Here is a 22,680-nt window from a genome sequence, read left to right as displayed (position 1 = left end):
TGATGGCTTAACTATAGTTCATTGGTTCAGAAAATCATGACAATTGATTTGCAATCTAACTTAAAACCGTGGCTTCCTGTTTAGTTTAAGCAAACTGAATGATATGCTACGATTAGTCAATTTAGACATAATGCCAAAACATTATAACTGAAATATAAGCCATACGTGTGCTTACTATGTTTTTGATATAATATATATGAACAAACTTGATGAAAGTATAGGTTGTTTAATCCAATGTGATAGGAGCAACAAGAAATGCTGACTCAAATATTAACTTCATGAACTCATTAGTTTCCTCAAAATTTCTAGTTTGGCTTCAATTAATCTGAGCAAGTGAAGAATTGCCAGCCTCTCCCTTTACAGTTTTCAAACAAATTCCTAGGTAACTCCCATCCTCAGTGTGTAGTACTTTCACTTTCTGAGAAGATATCATTTTATTCCATTCCTTTCTACAATGATAAAATTTGAGAATCCACAAATTTACTGTTTTGTACTTCTCTATTATCATTTTATCAACAAGTACTCAGAACAAGTTACAAAACTAAAATAAAATAAAATCCTAGGGATGATCAAAATAGGTTTTTCTATTATTATGTTAAGGATATCATATCCAAATCTCAGTTTATCATCAAGCTTTAGGATGATGTATGTCTGTTCTGGAATCCGCACATCATTCACAAATGTCTGGAGAAAAAAGAAAGTAAGAATGTTGTTGCTAGGATAAAATTGGGGGGGGGGGGGGGGGAAGAGAAGCACATAGCCCAGGTTGAGTTCCTGGAAAAAGGTAGGATATAATCTAATAAATAAATATTAGAGTAATGCACTTCATGATATTTTACTAATTTTAGTTATAACGTCACAGCACAGCATATGATTATCTAATTATTTATAAGAATGTTGAATTAAAACGATCAATACAAATATATGAAAATATATATGCATGCATGCATAGATACTTATCACTCTATTTCCTTTTAGGTAAGCAATATTATGCAAAGTGTGGAAAAAAATTAAGAAACAGCTCCCTTAAAATTAAAGCATGAGATAGGAGTACAGAAAGGAAATGTAGTTAAATCTAATTTATACCAACATCATTCACTATATCTCTCTATATTTGCCAACCATTCTTGCTTTCACCAAGTTCATGCACCACTTCATAACTATGTTTAGGATTGCAATATATCTCAATGTATCTCAGAATTAGCACATCTGAAGAGAACCCAATTATTTTCAGTAACAAATATCTCACTTTATTTATTTATTTACAACATTTAAAGTAATATCAGTGAATATTCTATCAGCATGAGCTTCATAAAAAGACACTATCAGTGTCTAAATCACAGAACTTTGTTATTAAACCAAAAATGTTATGAACACTTTAATTTCAATCTATTACACTCTGGCTCATGTGGTGTGTTAACTATAAGATGCTTTTCCTTTCTAAACATGCATTCTATCTTACCCCAGATATATTTTAAAACTGTTATTACTGACTGGCAGCAGAAACTTTCAGTGAAAGCTCCAGTGTGAAGCAAAGAGTAATCATGCAATTTGTTAGTGATTCTATATTATGCAAGTAGACATCTGCTCACACAGCAGGGCTTCCACTTATTCTCCATCTCATTACTCACCCCAGTTCTGCTTTGCAATGGATGCTGGGGTTGGGAGCAGAGAGGGGAAATGCATTCTATGTTGTCTTGTACTGGGACCCAAAGTGTTAATTTGGTTAGTATGTATGAATGTGTATGTCCTGCCTTAGGCATAAAAGCCGGCTGGGTGACCTTGGGCCAGTCACTCATTCTCTCAGCCCAACTCACCTCACAGGGTGGTTGTTGTGAGGAAAATAGGAGGAGGAAGGAGTATTAGGTATGTTCGTCGCCTTGAGTTATTTATAAAAATAATAAAGGTGGGATAGAAAATAAACAAACAAATATTTTTCCTCACATTTGATTATAGTCTCAGTTCTCAAATTATTTTTAAGTTTAAGCTGTTAGTAGCTGGTACAGGCTACCAATTTTAGTTTCATACACATATTTGAAACCTCATCTTCAAAACATACTTTTAAATTCCCCTCAAATAGCCTTAAAACGTGGAAATCACCCCAACTATGGTAATTCTCAGAATATAACAGGAAAAAGCTATGTTTACATATACATATATAACATTTTTTGTGTCTGTGTGTGCTTTTCAGTCAGTGTTGACTCCTGGCAACTGCCTGGACTAGTCCCTGCAGTTTTTTGGCAAGGTTTTTTGGAAGTGGTTGCCATTGCCTCCTTCCCAGGGTTGAGAAACAGTGACTGGCCCAAGGTCACCCAGCTGGCTTCATAATTAAGGCAGGACTAGAATTCACGGTCCCCTGGTTTCAAGCCCGGTGCTTTCACCACTACATCAAACTGGCTCTCACATAATAAATATGCAGCTAAAAAATGTTGTTTTGAACCATGTAGACTGTATGAAAACAGAATAAACTTACCCCATTTAGACTGCCTAAATCTTTCACCAAGTGTTCATCAGCAGAGGCATCATAGTTGATAACAGCATGTTGCTTATCCACACTACGTGACTGAAATATTTAGAAGACACAACTTTTATATCAATTTATACATCTGAAGCAGCGAAAAGTTAATAGGTCTTAATCATTTCAGAAAAATAAGCCAATTCAAAGGGTATTATTATATAACTACAAAATACATGATACTATTATTGTGAAGAGCTGTTAAAGTGAAAGGAGAAGTCTGGTATTTGTGTTAAAAAGAAGTGCAAATGGAATTGTTCAAATAAAACTGACATGTTCATCTGTTTTAGCACTTGAGATTTTTGCATAATGCAAGGAGAAATTGGGTGACTATCAGGAAGCCCAGTAAAAGTGAATGGCCAGATCTAGATGGGAGAATAATACTTACAGCTAGCTGCAATCTCTCTCTCTCTCTCTTGTATATTTCCCATAGAAATTTAGATTAGTTATTCAAGAAAAGTGCCAGAGGATAGCACTCATTAAATAGCGATCACTAGAGATTACAATGAAAAGGCTAACATGAACTCCCTTCTTCTGTTCTCCAAACTATGTTGGTGTAGGAAAATAATATAAAGGTATTATGTCATCAACTATTAATAAAAGCTAGGAACAGTAAACATAAAATTCTCTTGAAATGGAGAACAGTTTGTATACAACATTTGCACTGCAGATGACCAATTCCTAACAGAAATGTAAGAATTAATTCACTAGATGCAATAACAATTGAAAAACAAAGAAAATATTCTGGGCACAGCGCTTGGCACAATCTGGGCTGCCACAGTTCATATCAGGACACATCCCCCATCTCAAAATTTGTTAAGACTTCCAGATCTCTTCAAATCTTTCTTTCCTTCTCTTTTATCTATTTAATCCATTTATCAATGTCGATTTTCTCTTCTTTTCTGCCCCATCTCCATTATACCATAACCTTGCATATAAATCTGGGTTTCAAGTCTTGGATCTCACCAGTAACTTATTTGTTTGAAGTTATGCCTTGTAATCTTGGGTCATGATTCATCAATCCCAATTTTATGGAAACTAACCTATTGCTGTACTGTTAGTAATGGCAAAGGCCCCAAATGGGATAAAAATATGCACACTGGGCTACAAAAAGCTTGGATATCTTATCAAAATATAATACGGAGAAATAACTTCTTAACTGTGAATGTCAGAGAGTTCATGAGTTACCAAACTTGCTTGATACAGTACTTCTTACCAGACTTAGCTGGCTAGACTGCACAGTCCTTTGTATGATCAGCAGACTATGCATGCAAATCAAGAATTATGCTGCTAAGTCTTCCCAGTTTGTTACCAAATTGCCTAGCCCAATTTCAAGCTTTCCAATCTAGACTGACATCTAGAGTTTTACAGCTTTTTATAGTAGCATTGTATACTGAATTGTCAACATCAGTTCTAGTCCAAGGGTTCTACAAAGCCAATCATAGCACGATAAAGCTACTCTGTACAACATTGCAACTTTCTTAATGTTACTTTTTAGAGCATAGCACTTCATTTATTAATTCTGAAACAATATTTTAGCATTTAATATTTTTTTCTAACTTTCTCAATTCTTCTATTTCAAGTGTGGGGAAAAAAATGAAATGAGGGAACAAAAAGATGAAAAGCTTCTGCTTTGTGGGATGTAGAATATATACTAATAATTCAAATTATTAGCAGAGACTAAATAGGGAAAAGTAAAGGGATGTAGAATATATACTAATAATTCAAATTATTAGCAGAGACTAAATAGGGAAAAGTAAACTACTTAACAGTTCAAAATATACTCTTCAGAAAGCAGTATGCATTTAGTATATTACATCCAAGCCTTCGACATTGACCGCCTGGAGAACAGATAGAGTTACCTGTAACATCAGCTCACAGTCATCGCGTCCAACAAAAATCATCTCTCGCGGCAGTCTATGACGGGTGCCTCCACTGCTCACCAAAAACCAGGATGTTAAGCTCATTTTCTGCTTAGCTGATAAATCCTCACAAGGCTACGTCATCCTGCAATGAGAAGGGAAAAATATTTTAGTTAACCTTATATTCTAGTTCCTTATGGGAACTTGTTTTTAAGCTACTGGGAACCTCTGTAGTTACCAGTGCCAGAAATTTTTATCAGAAAGGTTTGTTTCACAGATATTATTTTTCATACACAAATGCATCATTATGTTTTCTACTGTATATACATATCACATCCTGGATATCCACTGTTTTAAATCACTGCATCCAGTGCACAAAAAAATCTTAAAACACGATTGCTTGCATGAATGAAATAACGAATAAAAGTTATTTTCCCCTACACCCAAATTGCAAATGTGACGCCATCCTAAGAACTTTCATATAAAGAATTAATGTTTCAAGAGAGATTCCATTTGAAAACAGATCAGAATTGATTGTATATTCACTCCTGGTGTACATTTTTGGTGCCTACAATACGAGAGAGAGATCTGCTCCGCTTTTCCACACAAAGATATCTTATAGGGCTCGCCTTCTGTGTGCCTCATGCTCCTGAAACATGGTTCATGGACAATTCCTTTAGAAATGGAATGTGTGTTAAATAAATAATAATTTATTTTAAAATTTGCTATTTATTAATAGAATTTATGTTCACAAAACTACCAAGATGGTTTCTTCTTCTTCGTCATCATCATCCTTCATTGTTTACCATCTTGACTTGAAATGATTTTAATGGTGTTTACCATACGTGTTTGAACTAGCTTATCGGAGTACTGCAAACCACCATGAGTCTTTCTGATTTAGTAGTATACAAATAAAAACAAACCAACAAATCTAAAAGAAATGAGAACGATGTAAGTCTTTGCATACATGAAAATCCATTATACTACTCACTGCTAGGATAAATAACATTATGAAAAGTGCCAAAATGAGTCAGAAATAGTAAGCCAAACGTTTTTAAATGGGATAAAAAAAAGGAAAAGGAAGTATAGCCAAATCTATTTATACCAACACCATTTACGCACTAGAAACCTCCATGTAATCTATGTATTTATAGATAGAGAGTTCTGAGCAGCCCATGCCTGGACGGAAATGTGTTTTGTCCAAGCAGCAACACAGAACACACTTCGTTCCAGTTCAGACCCAGACCCAGGACATGTATGTTGCAAGCAGCAGCATTCCAGGGTGGGAAGAATGGGGAATAAAAGTGGAGCTTCACTGGAAATGGTAGTGTGTAGCAATGCACAGGTAAGAGGAGGTAAAAGAAAGGAAGATGAGAAAGGATGGGAGGAGTGAGTGAGTTAATGGGAGGTAAGGAAAAGGAAGGTACAGGAAGATCACGGAGAGGGTTGGGCAGGCCAACCAGGTATACATGGCAGAAACAGGAGGTGACAGAAGCACACTGCTAAGGAGAGGTAAGGAAAAGGCTGGCACTGAAAGATGGGGGAGGGATAGCCAGCCAGGAGCAGGAAGATCGGTGGATATATAGGCCATGTATGGTAGAGGAGAGGCGCTCCAGCTTTGCCCTACTCTCTGTAAGACTTCTAAATTTGTTTCAGTTAAAACAACCAAAACCTTCTGGGTTTCAGTTTGGTTGGACTGAGATCCTACCCAGAGCAGCCTGGCCGAACCCCCAAGCCATGTTTGTTCTGTGCATGGAATAGAACACATTTTCCATTTCAGGCACACCCCAACCCTCCTTGCAAACTGTCTCACCTCTCTCTTTTTCAGGATCTCATCAACTCAATCCAACCATAATTTTCTTGAGAACTTCACTCTTCCTTCATTTATCTGTGGTGTAATTCATTCCTCATTTGTCTTTGAATGACCAAACCACCTTAAAATACATGCTTATTTTGTACTTGTCACTCGTTTTTGTATTCAGCCCAAATTCATTAAAGATCCATACATTCCTGGCCCTATTGTTTCATCTTTTATCACACATTCTTCTTAAATATCCCACCCACACTGCATTAAATTAACTTCTACTGTAGGTTTCTTCTGATATTTCCAACTCTCACTTCTATATAACAAAGAACACTGCCATTTTTACTTCTTTTGACAAACGCTAGGTAAAGGTAAAGGTTTCCCTCAACGTAAAGTCCAGTCGAATCCGACTCTAGGGGGCGGTGCTCATCTCCGTTTCTAAGCCTTGGAGCCGGCGTTGTCATAGACACTTCCGGGTCATGTGGCCAGCATGACGACACGGAACGCCGTTACCTTCCCGCCGAAGCGGTACCTATTGATCTACTCACATTTGCATGTTTTCGAACTGCTAGGTGAGCAGGAGCTGGGACGAGCAACGGGAGCTCACCCCGCCGCGCAGTTTCGAACCACCGACCTTCCAATCGGCAGCTCAGCGGTTTAACCCGCAGCGCCACCGCGCCCCTTGACAAACACTAATTCCTTGCAAAATGCCACATGCTATCTACTACATTTTTACCACCATCATGACATCTCTCTTCATCTTCCCATCTGTAGTAAACATTTTATCAAGGACACTATGACAGACCAGCCATGGAGACAAAATTGCCCACGCTGTTTCCTTTCCTTTCCTTTCCTTTCCTTTCCCCAAGTGAAAAGGGGGTCATTCCTCTGAGAGGAACACAGGCACTTTAGCAGCAGCTTGCTTACTTGCTAGACTCATGAACAGTGACAGAGGAGTGGGGATGGATTTTGGAGTGACAGAAGATGAAAAGCTGAAGAGGGAAGGAAGGAAGGAAGGAAGGAAGGAAGGAAGGAAGGAAGGAAGGAAGGAAGGAAGGAAGGAAGGAAGGAAGGAAGGAAGGAAGGAACTAGAAAAAAGAAAGCTGGGTGGAAAAGAGAGAAGTATGTGCATACTGTGTACATGGCTGAAGAACTTCTCTGTATAGGGGAGGGGAGAAAGACTGAAAGGCCTTGGAAGCTGCAGATTGCAGAAACACTTGGCAGCGGCAGATGCTAGCCCAAACTGAGAGAAAAAGAGGTGTCGATCCAGAGAGATAGTGCCAGGGAAGCCCAGATAGGTTATATTCCCTGGAGGCTGCAGGGAAGCAGACTGCCCTGTAGAACAGGCTATGTTCCTAGAGAGGGGACCAACCCAGAAGAAGGGAAGGGAAGGGAAGGGAAGGGAAAGTAGTTAGTCACTCCCCCGCCACTTTGGTGTGCCAAGTAACCAATATAGCAGAGACCCAGGAAGAAGAGTAGAGCCTTACAAGGGGACTGGAAGGCTAAGCTGATTGTAGTGGAAATACAGTCAGATAGTACTAACAACCAACCATACCAGCAGAAGTCAGCCACAGAAGTAGCTCCTTCTGAGGCGTGGCGGGGGCAGTGAAGCTTGAGAAAGTGCAGTGGACAATAGGAGAAGCCTTGGGAGAAAGACATATTCAGGTTCAAGAAGCCTGGGAGACAGAAGAAGTAGGGCCAAGAAGATGCAGTAAGAAGCCTCATTAAAGCCCCAAAAAGTTGTGTGGGAGCAGCAGGAAGCAGCATAAAGGAGCTGGGATGCATGGATTTGCTGCAGCTAGTATTGTGAATGGGGCTTCTATTACGGTTCTAAACATGAGGCAACCTTAAGCAGCACTATTTCTAGCGGTGCGCCACAATTAGCATGTAGCGATAAAATGCAGTGTTCTTTGCATTTGAGAGTTTGTACTTGCTTAAGACTGACAATTTTGAAAAATCCTATTTTAGTAAAACTTACATGTCACCTTGAACGCAGTGAAGAGTTAGTAGGTGCCAGTAGTATTTGTTGCTTACTTTCTTAACTGTGAAATTCACTTGCTACCTCAGGCAAGCAAAAGACATCTGGATTGCTATCTATCAAATGGTTCCCACAAAAAGAAGCTGAAATCGTGGTGTTTTTCCCCAATCAGATAGCATTCCATTAACATTTCTGATAAAAAATTGAATGTGTTTTTTCCCTTTTGAACAGCCATTTATATGAGGTACCTGTTCAAGTCTACTTCTACTGTTTCATTCAAACTACATGTTGAACTTAATTATTTAGAATAAGTTTAATCATAGGTTGTTAAACTGTCTATTGCTTGACATTTTCACAGCTTTCTAAACCAGATTTCAAACTGACAACATTCTGTAAATACTTTGACAACACTTTAAATGCATTGATAATTCAATTGAAAAACCAGTTTTTAATTTTAATTTATTTTAGATCATGGTTTTCTGTCTCACAGAAAAGTATCAGGCTCATAAAATTCCTCCCTTCTCCTTCCAATTTTAAACAAACCACTTTTAATAACTGCTTGACCGCATTGTGCAAATCCTTTGAAGCATCTCTTTTATAATTGTTAAAGCAGTTGTATCTTTTTCCAGTCTTACTTGTCTATTTCAGAAACTGCTTCTGAATGTTGTCATGTGCAGAACCAGCTTTTCCATCTGCTTAATAAGCTAACATCTCATTAAATTTTATGAATGAACAAATAAAGAAGTTGCTAAATAAAGCAAACTATACTGTATGCAAGTGTGTCTATATCTATATCTATAGATTCTTATACTAAGCATGGGATTAAATGGGGAGGCAGGGAAGAGAGGAGAAATGATGGAAAAATCAAATAAACTTAGGGGGGGATGAGAGCCGTAAGTTCTCAGGGTAGAAATGTCAGAAACATCGCTGAGCTTCAAGGCTGAGAAGTACATGGCAAAATTTCCATTAAACTATAAATGGGAGAAAATGCCTGAATTAAACTACAGTGGCTATAAAAATGGAATTATACCTTCATGTTGACAGAAGAGAATCATCTGGATGCAGGGTAAATGAGAGAGACTTAATTCAAGGAGGGATTGTCTGATGAAATACAAGATGAGTACACAATGACTGTATTAATCAAGCCTGCTTGCATATTGATGGAAAACTAGAGGAACTGCGAGCAAGTATGGGTGACAGTGCAGAATACCACTGAACTTTCATTTCCTCCTCCTCCTGCCTTTGTGCACACCCCAGAGACATCTGAAACTGAATCTATGCACCTGGGAGCCAGAATGCCATTTATTGTTCTTAATGTTCTTAATGACTTTTTGTGGGGGGGGTTGTGGTTGTCTTTGTATTGCTTTTTTGGTTTTTAGCTCTGTAAGCTGCCCAAAGTCACAGCAGTGAAATGGGTGGCTTCCACAGTTCTACACTTACAGCTTATAACACTGAACTTCCACAACTCACCACTGGCAATCATTAGGAGTGCCTGCAACTTTATTTAGATCCCCCTTCATATTTTCCAATAATCCTGGGAAAAGACTGATTACAGACTCACAACTCACATATTCATTGAGATGACATTACTGTTGACTCCTTGGGATGCAAGTCTCAGCTTACAAAGAGGGCCACATCAATCACTGTTTCAGAAGCAGTAACCTCTGCAATCCTGCTTTTGAAATATTTGGACAATGCAATTATGTTTGGAAAGGCAGAAACACAGACTCTGTGCCCCCACTGATTCCATGACTACACTATCAAAGTTGTTCCTGGAGTCCAAATTTTCACGAAGCACTTGACCTCAACATCAGATATGACCTGACTAAAGAAATGTATTAATGAGAACTTTCAAAAAGGCTTTACCTGCTTCTTCCTTTTCTGCCAATAAATCCACTTTTTTTTGTCAAACAGGGTAGGTCTCTATGGGTAGTCCCTGATTCTTATTATTGAATTCCCTAGCAAGTAGGGGCAACTTGAGTACAGTATTTGATTTACTGGAATGGTTAATTAGACAGAAGGCAATGGATGATGTATATGAGTCTTGCCTTTTGCCATTTCATCGTAAACCCAAGCTGGCTATCTTGTTACACAACAGAGCTATGGCAGCTGCAGAGATTCTGACACTGAGGAGAAGGGGGACTTAGTAGAAAGGGATGAGACAGGGATTAATGACTGAGGGAGTCTGTAGAGACAGACTTGTCCATTGGCTTTTTACTCTTTGAACTGGAAGAGATTGAATTGCCCAGAAGAGATAGACAGTTGAGAAACTGTAAGCTTTAGCCAAAGAACATCGCTCAGCTATTATTTTGTTTATTTTACACCCCAGTTTGGTGAGGCTTTTGGAGGTTTATAATACAGAAAAAGACTATAAGCTATAGAGACTGAGGGGGGAGGGGAAGTGCCAATTATTCCTGCTGCTCTGACCCTGAAACAACAGGCTAGTATAGTAGAGATCTTCTCCCCATTGCTCTAAGTCAGAAAGTGGGGTGGTGGCGGTTCTGATCCTTGTAGACAAATAGAAGGGATGGGGTAGAGAATGAAGAGAAGGATAGTGTGGGAGTTGAAAATGTATGTTTCTCAAGGTGGTGATGTCAATTATGTCAACAACCAAGAGTCACTTAATTTCAAGGCCGAGCGCAGGGCAAAAAGTCTATTAAATCATGGAAAGAGTAGAAAGAAGCAGCACTGGAATTGAACTATAGTGATTATAAGAATGCAATTGCACCTTCATTTGATAGAAAATTCTTATCTAGCCAGGGCTTATCCAGGGCTGTGAATCTGAGAGCCTTAAATGAAATATGAGCTTAGAGCCTAGTCAAGCCATGCTGAGTCAAATGTCTGGAAATTCTGCCAAGGCCTTGCCAATGTACCTGGCAGATTTCCCCTTTTCAGAGAGGCATACGTTGAATTTCTCTTTGCTACTGGACAAAAAGAAACTCTTAAACATGAGAAGGAAGAAATCCATTTATAAATCTTCTTATAGCAGTAAAACATTCCCTTGAAAAGTATAAACTCAAATATGTCGAGAAAGAATGTATTAAGAGTATGTTTTTTAAAAAGTCTTCACAAATGACTAGGTCAAATAAATCAGATACTCTAATAAATCAGAGTACTGAACACATAATAACTGACTGGTAACACAGAAAGGAAAAATAACTGAAAATGAGCTGTATATTTATTGTACCTAGATCATTGCTGCTTTAAGTTGCACCCCCCTCCCCCCCCCCCCCCGGATAAAAGGCTGGAACTAGCAACTTTACTGCTAGAGCTGGGGGAAACAACTGGCAGAATTATGACAGATTTGTAATGTACATACGCATTTTAAATTCCTCCTATGGTGCAAAAGCTGTCTGAACTAGAAAAGCAGTATGAAGTCCAATTCATATTTACTTGGAAGTATGTACCATGAATTTAATAGCACCTACAGCCAATTTTTGTCATCAGTAATGTATGGCTAAATTTAAAATCAAAAAGAAAATTGGCTCTGGTTCTCTGAGAACCAATATTAGAAGAAAAATACAGTTTCAACTCAATTTAAATATTAAACACTTAACATTTACACACACTGAAAAAAAGTGTGATGAATTTCAATATTCTGTGAGAGCACAGCATTGACACCTCAAAAATCTAGGACTTCTGAGCTCTATTGTAAGACCTGAATGAGCATATATCCTGCCTTTTATTTCTGAATATACATTCAAAATTATCTTTTTCATACTGCTGCTTCTGGTTGAATGTACATGAAAGTGGAGAGCTGTAAATCAAATGAAGTTAGCATTTAAATTAAAAAAAAAACTGACAGCCTTATATTGTGCCAATAGCCTCATTTAGCATACCAACAATCAGGAGGCACCAAGATGATGACTTTCTTGGATCTTACCAGAGCTTCCTAACAGACTAACTTGTAACCAGATTGCAATTGCTCTAAAGAGCAATTGTTTATATATCTCATTTGAAATTCCACATGTGGTTGCTTTCTTTTTTCTATAGACGTACTTCTATAGCTGATGTCCTTAATTCTTAGACTATGTTCATCTGCTTGAGCTTAGATTTATACTTAACTGCCAATGATAGAACTCGAACTTTAGTAAAACTAAAGTGGGTCCTGAAGGACCAACATCGGCCAATCCCTGTCCTATAAGGCTCAGGGAAGGATTAGTAATTTGGAATAGTAGGCAACTTTTGTAAAGAAAGGGTTCTTCACTATGAAAACTCAGTCATGTGCAGTTCCATAACATTAATGAAATGCATATTTTCCCATGCATTATAAAATATCATTCATTCATTCATTCATTCATTCATTCAATTTGTATGGCTGCCCTTATACTGTATATTTTAATTAGGGCTACCAGATCTGGGCTGCAAAAATTTGGATGACTGATTGATGGGAACAAAGTGTCAGTTACCTATGTCTCTTTGCTCCCATCTACTGACCATCTGGATTTTTACAGCTGAGATCTGGTACCCCTATTTTAGTTTACTATGGTTTGTACTGTAATCTCAATGACAATTTTAATATTCTTCTGGTAATGTCTATCTTAGTCTCAGCTTTTAACTGATTAACTGATCATTTTCATGTGGTAGTTGCTCATATGGACTTTTAAGTTTTTTACCTGAATGTCAGCCTGGAAGTTACTGGCCAGAACCAATAATATTTTTGCAGTTATAAATGTATGAATTTATTTAAAAATATTTAGTAGCTACCCTAATCCATATAGACTCCTTTTAAAGGGAGGAAACAAATGTCATAGTTTTAGATATTACATTGTTTAGTCCTGCTTTATAGAGAAATACTCTATGGACAAGTATCACAAACAGATGATGTAATACTACCAGTACAAAATGCATAATGTAGAATCAGAACTGCATTTCTGATTCCACCTAAAAATAATGAGTGTCACCCTGTTTAGAATGATCTACAGATAGTCTGCCAATATTTCAGTCCAATATTGATATGAACAAAAATCTTAATTTGAATTGGTAAACTACAAAACACACCATCACATAACATGCTATGGTTTCTGGACCTTTAGTCAGCAATTTCTGTGTCACTGATCAAGACAAAGTTGATCATTGTGACTGCATGTCAAATTGCTGTTCCTATGGAGCCTGTTGGCCTAGAAGGATTCCAGAAGTCATATCTATTTTGCTCTGGTCTTCCAGCAGAGGTGAGGCTGGCCTTGGCAAGCAGACCAGGATGCAAAAACAATCCCTTACCACTCTTCATCATCTGTCAGACATTACACAAGTGAGGATATAGTTTTTCTTCTCAAGCCTAGTAAAATACTTTGTGGACTTTCACATTGGTAACCTTTTTATTTCCAGTTCTTTTATAGAATAATTAGGGAAGAAGATTCTTGCTTCATATCAGAAATTCATTGTAGTACAATCATACAAAGAGATTTCAGGTCCAGCCATTTCATGTGCAATAAGTAGCAACTTAAATCTGCAGCTCCTGCCTACTGCTAGATAATATCTTCCCTTGTTCCATGCTGTTGTTTCCTTCATCACAGACAAGGTTCACATACTGCCCTAAGTAATACAATAATAATTTACCAGTTAGAATGGCTGGGTAAACACAATATAAGTCCCTCCTTGGGGGGAGATGGGCGGTCATAAATTTGATAGACAGACAGACACTAAATCAAAACCAAATAAACCACTGATTGGCTTAGCATGATGTGTAAATTCCTGCCCTGACTCTACCATATGGTTACTTCCAGGAAACCATGAAGTTTAGCCTGCTTTGTAAGCTAACCAGCATTTTATGAATCCTGGTCCCTTCCCCATAGACTTGGCCCTAATCTTTTGATGTGCTTTATAAAAGTTCATGGACATCTCTCCTCTAGCCTGAAAATAGTATGTGAGTATAAGTCATAACTGCTCTGGGTTTCAGAGACACAATTTAGTGCTATCTTTATATACAGAAAACAAAAAGAAAAAAATAATCCTGGAGAAACAGGCTTCAGCTTCCAGCACTATCTTCATTTATAAGAACACCATCAGGCTCTCACACGCTTATAGACATTCTTAGAAATAGGAATGAAAACTGGCTTATTTTGATAATAATGAACAACAGACAGATATTTCATATTCTACCGCAGGCATTGTTGGTCTGACTATACACACAGTATGCAGCCTGCCATGCATCATGGGAAAGAAGAATAAGAGACATAGGATGAGACCAAGTCAAATGATCACAACTAAGGTAGCCATGCAACTAAAAATCAATGCCCTCCTGGCATAAGTGAGTCATCAAATGAATGGAAAGACTGTTGCTGTTGTTGTTTTACATTAAATGGACATGAAGCTGTGACACTGGAACATATTCTAAATCAGGGTTTCTCAACCAGGGTTCCATGGAACCCTAGGGTTCCGTGAGAGGTCATTAAGGGTTCCCTGGGAGATCATGATTTATTTTAAAAATTATTTCAAATTCGGGCAACTTCACATTAGAGGTAAGTTTCATACTTTATTTTTAATTGAAGAACACTGTTAATGCATATATACAGGCCTACACATGAAGCAAATATAATAATTTTGTAACTTCTGGTCTGTATTTGAGCCTGAATGTGCCGGGGTTCCCCAAGGCCTGAAAAATATTTCAAGGGTTCCTCCAGGGTCAAAAGGTTGAGAAAGGCTGCTCTAAATACTAGCGAAGTAGTGATACATTCTTCTACCAGCTTGAAAGATGATGATACCCTTTGGGGAAAATGCACTGATTGTGAAAATTAGAGGATCTGTAAAGGAAGAATGATGTGAATCAGAGATTAAATAGGATGAGGGAATCTCTTGATTGGACAGTATCTTCCGATGGCTCAGACAGAGATAGCCATTTCTGAGCAACTGACTAAACATGAGTGAAGGTGATGAAAGGTTTCTTAATGCTTCTCTGCAGCTACGCTGTGTCATAGCACAGCTTAAGCACCCACCTTGACTAAGAAGTGTCAGAGCTTTTTTGTAACAGCTGAGTCATTTTAGAGATTAGTGAAAAGGATTGAGATAACTCAGACAATCCAAATAACTCAGTTCACTTACATGTTTTTCAAGCTATGCAACAGATGGTGTACAAATAATGGTGTTAAGATATTCCCTCATTCATTATTCTGTTGCCAACTGTAATTTATTAAATTAAAGTAATATAACTGCTGTGTGAGATAGAAAGGAATAAAATTCTTGTTTCATTCAAGCAGATATCATTCTGCAAATCCTTCCTGGCAGCCTCAAGAATTTATCCAGTCAGAATTTAGAGATGAAGAAGTCAGCTCATTATTGTTGGGGGAAAAAGGGGCCAGCTGTTAAATGTAAGACTAGCAAGAACCAAGGAGCAACCAAACAAGACAGTGAAGCAGATAACAATTTGCACTCCCTAATGACAGATCAACTCTTAGCAAGACAGAGTTCAAGTAAACATAATATGCATTCTGAGGATTCAGCTGCTCTGAACTGATTTTAGCAACCTGTCATTGGAAGAATGAACACTGTTGTGAGTAAGGGTGTCAACCAAACCGCACTCCTAGTCCCAAGAAGCTCCAAACAGCACAAATTGGCAAATAGATATTTTGTATTTCGAAATTCTGAGAGTGCCTTGGATTGCAAGATCAAACCAGTCCATACTCCAGGAAATAAAGCCAGACTGCTCACTTGAGGGAATGATATTAAAGGCAAAACTGAATACTTTGGCCACATAATGAGAAGACAGGACACCCTGGAGAAGATGCTGATGCTAGGGAGAGTGGAAGGCAAAAGGAAGAGGGGCCGACCAAAGGCAAGATGGATAGATGATATTCTAGAGGTGACGGACTCGTCCCTGGGGGAGCTGGGGATGTTGACGACCGATAGGAAGCTCTGGGGTGGGCTGGTCCGTGAAGTCATGAAGAGTCAGAAGCGACTGAACGAATAAACAACAACAAATCTTAAAAACCCCAATATACTACAAAACTCTAAACAATACAGGCTAAAAAGAAAAACACTAAAAATAAGAAAATGCAAATAATGTAATACAATTAACATTTCACATTTTCATTACTTTTCTATATCAAAATAGTATCATTACATTTATACAATTAATTAAAATTTTATTTTTAACCAAAAAATTAAACACAGACCATATAGCTTTATAATGCGTCTCCATCAATACAAAGCTCATTTAGAGGCTCAGAGATGGCAAATTTCACTTAGCCAGTGTGTACGTATCCTTTCAGGAATATGTAATCACCTTTTTCATGACAGTCCAGACATGATCAATCCAAAGCTTCTCATAAATAGATAAATTCCAAATTTTGGAAAATAATTTAATAATACATCAATATATTTAAATCCTATTCTTCTTCCAAGAACCTGGTTCTTCATACTGATAGTATCACTTAGATATTAATATCATTTATTACATAGATGTAATAGCATTTATTACATCTCCAGCATAAAAATGACAGCCAACCTTTTCTTGAACATCCACTGAGAAATCCAATATACCTGAAAAATATTTTTTGAAGAACTAACTAGGCTTTTAAATCACATGAAACGTAATTAATATTTCTTAGAACTTCAGACCATTGACTTTGCAATGTACAATATTTAGATTTCTATTTTGGGTTTCTGGATATTATTCAGTAATATTGAACTGTGGATTTAATCTCTATAAATGCCTTTTCCAATGCACTCAAAGCAAAAGGGCCAAACAAGGAATATAGTAAACATTTTTGCTTTATATAAATCCATCCAGCTGTTTTTGGTAAATTATATTCTATTTCAAGTTTTCAAAAGTTCGAAAGATCCTACTTTTTAACTGATTTTGAATAATTATTCTCTTTTCAACCCATGTTTTCTCTTTTTAACAAAGTTTTTCCTGCCATTTTTGTACCAGGATTGTTTTAAACTACAAATTTCTCATGAAAGCTAAATTCAAATTTTAATTTTATTTCCAACAGGGCCCAAGTAAGTCTAAGAACATTAAATACAGGAGATATCATGAAGTTCCTACTACAGTTAGAACTTATCAAGGACTTCAATAGTACGAAGCAGTAACTCTCAAGCTGAGCTCAAAATAGTATGTATTCAATATAAACTTCCTTACAATAAATTATTGGGGTTAACAAATATGTCCAATGGTATACATTAAAATCAGGAAAATTAAAATCATCATTATCATATGAAAGCCACAGCTTTGTGAGAGATATCCTAGTTCCTTCCATAAAATATTAATTGTTCCTTTCATAAAATATTAATCATTAACTTATAACCTCCTTAAAATATCTAAGTGAAATCAACATTGGTGTTTCACCCAATATATGTATCAACCTGGAGGCAATATTCATTTTCACATTTATTCTTCCCTGCATACACAGGGGTTCATCTATGTTTTAATATCCACTTTCATTTGGATAACAGAATTTGAAATATTTATTTCTACTAAACATGGTGCTTTTGTAGGAATAATTATTCCCAGGCATATTACAGAATCAGAAAAATAAATAAATTCTAAATTTGTATCTGCATTTACAAGAACCTTTATTGTCAATTGGCATTATGTCAGATTTATTCTAAATGTATATTCCAAATATTTGCCATAATGTTTTATAATAGGTACAGATTTAGATAAAGTTCTTTTGTAATTGTTATAAATTCTCCAAATATCATTTGCATACAATAACTTACATAGAAATTCTGCTCCTGAGAATTACTAGATTATTTTACCAAGCATACCAATGGTTGCAACATCAAATTAAATATTAAAGATAAGGGACCTCTTTGACACATACAATATTGCCTTCTGATTATGAATGATATTGTAATTACCCAAGCAGAGGAACTGAAACAGGAAAGAAAATAATCCAAGAAATAAATTCTACATGAAATTCAATTTTCTACATCACCACTTGTACTAGAAACCAGTTGTGCACCATATCAAAGGCTTTTTCGGCTTCTAGTCATACCAAAACATGTCTCATTTTTATTAGCATACAAAGATAATGAATCTACTAATAGACTAATGTTATCAGAGATTTGATGCCCTTTCATAAAACCAAACTGAATGAACTATGTAATCTTACTGCATCAATTGATAAAAATCTTAGCATGAATTTTAATAAAAAATTTGGGTGATATCTCACATAGTTCACAGGATCCTTACCAACTTTCAAAATGATCATTATTTAAGCTACATAGTAGAAAGTTGGTAGGACCCCTTTTTAAAAGATTCCTGATATAAGTCCAACAAAACAGGGCCCAAATTCTCCATACAGTAATTGTTTTGTAGCACTTTCCAGATGTCATGGTGTCAACACTGACAGATATCTCTGATTAGGTTAATAGTGCAGCTGCGTATCTTGACTGGGCAACCAAGATTTCTGGAATATCTTTTCCTTTTAAAAAGGCATTAATCTTCTCAATAGTGCTGTTTTTCTTTGTGAGAAAATCATTACAATTCCTGGCATACTGAGGTGGTGCCTGTCAAGTTCTTCACTGTAACAGTTAACTTTCTTTTTTCTTTTCCTGACCCTATAGATGTGCTGAGTGGAAAGCCGTTCTTTTCTTCAAGGCAGAGCTAAGCCTGAAAAGGAAGAGATTTCTTCACTGGATGGCAAAAATCTAAGACCTGCCCTCTGACTAGAAGAAACAGTGACTCCCTTTCTTGTTGGCCTCATCTTTAGTGACCAAGAACAGAATGGGAGAATAAAGATTTCCTCAATAATACAAATTTTCCATGATTATAAAGACTGATAAAAGAATTCTTAAGGTAGCCCCCACTGGAGGCACTTAAGACACATCATGAATGTCAAAAAGCACATGGAAACCCCCCCCCCCCAAGCATTAAATTAAGTCTGAATTGCAACTTGGGCTGGAAAGGGAGCCCTGGGACTCTATGATGTCACTGAGCAAGCAGGATCTGAGAGTAGAGACTTCATCAAAATGTCCAATGGCCACTCACTCCATTTGATAACAATAAGCATACAACTTTAACTTACAGAGGAATCTGTCTGTCTGAGTTTTATCAAGCAGTTTTCAGGCTGTTCAGAGTAACCTAGTATAAAGGGACCACAGATAGGCCCCTTCTAGAGGTTTGTTGATGGATAATTTACCAACTAACCATCTCTGAAGTTATTATCATGGAATATGACCAGTTGGATTAGGGGTGGGGAAGGGCAAGACCTAACTGAATATGTTGACTGAATATAATTTTATCTTGTTACGGGAGAAATGGGTGATGGTAGACATACTAGTGGTTTGTTTTACTTGCTCCTCCCCGTATATGAATAAGGACAGTCCAGAGTCAACAAGATTTAACCCCTGTTGAATCTTGGATAAAGTATTAGAGTACAATTTTTAGAGCTGACTGATTATCAGATGAATGGCAGGATACCATAGCACAATGAACCCCCACCACCTCTCAGCTGATGCCTTCAGAAATTGTTAGGTTAATCAAGCTATTGAAAATAGGAGTGGCTCCAGGAAATGATACCTTGAAGCTCAAATTGCTGCAAAATAAGAGACTGGTGGACCTTTTTCACCGATATTAACAGTTCTCTACATGTGCCCAGTGATTGGGGTTTGTCTGTTTGTTCACTCAGTGTATAAAAACAGGGTTACATCAGATCTAGTCTGATAAATGAAAGTAGTAAACTCCATACCAGACATTCATTCTGGATATAGCAGCATCAAATCTGAATTAGGATTTTGCAATTTCTATCACCATTCTAGATTCTCTACAGGCCTCATGTCATTCACTCAACTAAGAAACAATGTACTAGGGAAAAAAAGTTCTCCTTTTGAAACCAGCTTTGGTGGGGAAGCATATGCTGTACTGTCGGTAAAACTACCACAATGGTCAGTTTTGTTCTTAAAAGTTGGAGAAGCCATTTTGCTTTAAGGCTGCACTTTTGACTGATGATCTATTAATCCTTTGTAACAGGATTTAGTTCTTTCCTCCTGAGATTTACCTGGTTTATCCTTCTGATCTACGCTGTGATTAGCCATTTAATGATAGCAAGTAAAGGAAGCTGTCCTGTTCAGGATCATTGCATGGTACCACCTGAACTCAATAATCAGATTATCTTTAGACACAGAAGCATATGACTGGATATAGAGAATCAGAAATGAAATCTTGATCTTATTGGCTTGAATAGTAAAGTATGAAGATTTTTATGCATTATTGCTTAAATTCATGAAGACTGCATTATACAGCTTATGTGCATTTAAGAAAAACAAAACCTCAGTTCAGCTTCTCCAACTGCCATTTGATTTCTCTAAAGCAAACTAGAGATATGATACATTTATAACACTTTTCATAAACACATAGACAAATGTATCACTTGTGAAGGAAGCAGTTTCTTAGAACTGGGCTACCAGCAACAGTGTAACCTAATATAGATCTATGCAAATATATGCAGAGGCTGTATTCAAACTGTATTAGTTGCTTTAATTTGGGCTCATGAGTGTTATATGAAAAGAGTAACTGTGATTTGCAAACTATTATTTATGGTTAGGCAGGGTGTGTGAACTATGCCACAAAATTTTAGTTAAATTCAGTTACACATTTAGCACTCTCTGCCTAAACCCTTCCAAGAAACTAGAAATCTAAACTGCCCCCATTAACTGAACACCACACGCCAAAGAGTGGAGAAAGATCATCAGTCATTATTCTTCCATTTTGTGGTCCTCATTGCCAATTCACAATAAGCAATGGTATATCACAATTATAAAATGAATTATTTTGTTACTATGGGGCTATTTATAAAAACTTATTCTCTTTGCAGCACTGTATTATGCTGTATTTTTCAGGGTCTTGTTTTGGTCAGAGGGCACTTTAAAAATTTTGAGGGCATGCTGTGCATATGACTGCATGGGCATCTGAGTGCTCATTAATTCACAACTGCCATTTGTTTTCATTTGTTTCTGTATATTAATTTGATTTTTTTCTCTTCTAAAAACTGCAATACAATTTTTAAAGTGATACCTCATACAAGCTTCCAAAATACTTCATGCTAACTTCCAAAAAACCTGGTTGCTGTGATGACATAATAGTAGGGTACAGAATCCAGAAACTGCTACAGGAGAACTTCATGGGCACATCGAAGCCTTTGGACACCATCACAAGAACACAACCTTATCTGTTAATTTAGACTGCAAGGATAAAAGTGGGGAAGGGAATCATTTCCCCTGCCTATGAAAGACAGAACAAGAATTTTTTTTCCTTAGTATATAACACTAATGATCAATTTCATCAGTTAACTTCTAACATTTCAAAAGCTGAACATCAAAACTATCTTCCAGCCTAGAGCTCGACAGAAGTGTATGGCTTACAGCTGTGGCCTGATCCAGTTTCTTCTCCAGCTCCAAGTTTGAAGGAGGGAACTACCACTGATCTTGCTGAGAGATACCAATAATTAAATAAATTGTAGAAAACCACAATTTCATTAACCAGGCTAACACGAGCATGCTATACGAAAACCAAAAAGCCTAATATTGCTCAGAATGATATCCAAACCACTTCACTCAAGTAAGTACAGCTTATTGCTAACCACAGTAAAGGCAGTAATTCAGTGCATGTTTTGCCAAACCCCGTCCGTTTTGGTCAGTATCCAAGCAAAATTTCCAACAACCCACTTCTAGGATTTCCAAACAATAATACCAGAAAGTCAGCACTGGTTGGATCAAGAATGGTGCCATCATAATCAGGATTGGAAAAGGCTAACATGATTTTCTTTCCTCCCACCTCTCTGAAACAACTCTATGTATAATATTACCTTTTAGAATTCTACTTCATGTATTGGACTGTGATATACAGCAATACATAATAATAAATGTTTAAGCTAAAACACTACATGCTTTTGTACACTTCCAGAAATGAAAACAAAAGTGGTGCAACAGAAACACTGTAGCAAGAAACTGTACTTATCAAGTACTTTGGCTTTCCTCAGGCTGCCAGAATTTTCAAAATGTGGTCCTGCAGGAAAACCCTGCCCTGGAAAAAGAAAAAAAGAAAAAACTGGACAAAACAGCTGAAACCAGTACATTCATTTTGAACAATTTTGTGCTATTCTTCCCAGATTCCATTTGTTTTGGTTACTTTTTTCCTCTACTTTTAGTTGGAGAAAGCTAATTTATGACTATTTTATTAATAGGGGCTAGCATTATCTTCCTCCTATTGCTGAAATCATGGTCAATTAAGCTAATTAAGGACCAAGGCACTCTGATAATGATAAAATTACAACCTTAGCCAATTACCTGACATTTGTAGCTTAGAAATGGCTATTCCCTTTGCACCTGGATCTCTGGAGCTTATTTTTTGTTTGGGCAATAGCTAGCAGTGAAAGAAGTATGTGTTGTACTATGTGAGGCACACTGAAATAATCATGTCCCTATTTCTGACTCTGCAATGTTGCAAGTGTAGAGTTGCCGGTTTTGCAGCCATTCCTATACACAGTTCTTCCCTAGAAGACTGATGGGTGCTTTACTTTAAGCTAACAATTCATCCAGTTGGATGCCATGCTAAACCATTATAAGTGACATTTAACAA

General features: G+C 37.1%; 1 protein-coding gene across 1 annotated transcript in view; it reads right to left on the bottom strand.

Moving 5' to 3' along the window:
• The window catches only part of CEP170 (centrosomal protein 170), an 83,169-nt gene that overhangs the window by 55,165 nt on the left and 5,324 nt on the right, over window positions 1-22,680 (bottom strand). The window contains exons 2-4 of the mRNA XM_063306264.1: window positions 4,378-4,522; window positions 2,474-2,563; window positions 606-684 (exon numbers count right to left, since the gene is read on the bottom strand). Coding sequence (XP_063162334.1) covers window positions 606-684; window positions 2,474-2,563; window positions 4,378-4,482 — 274 coding nt within the window. The 5' untranslated portion in view covers window positions 4,483-4,522. The remainder of the gene's footprint in view (window positions 1-605; window positions 685-2,473; window positions 2,564-4,377; window positions 4,523-22,680) is intronic.

Source organism: Candoia aspera, chromosome 1 (genome assembly GCF_035149785.1).
Source record: "Candoia aspera isolate rCanAsp1 chromosome 1, rCanAsp1.hap2, whole genome shotgun sequence".
Taxonomy (NCBI): Eukaryota; Metazoa; Chordata; class Lepidosauria; order Squamata; family Boidae; genus Candoia; species Candoia aspera.
Note: the sequence above shows the minus strand (reverse complement) of the source record. Positions and strands in the feature narration are given on the sequence as shown.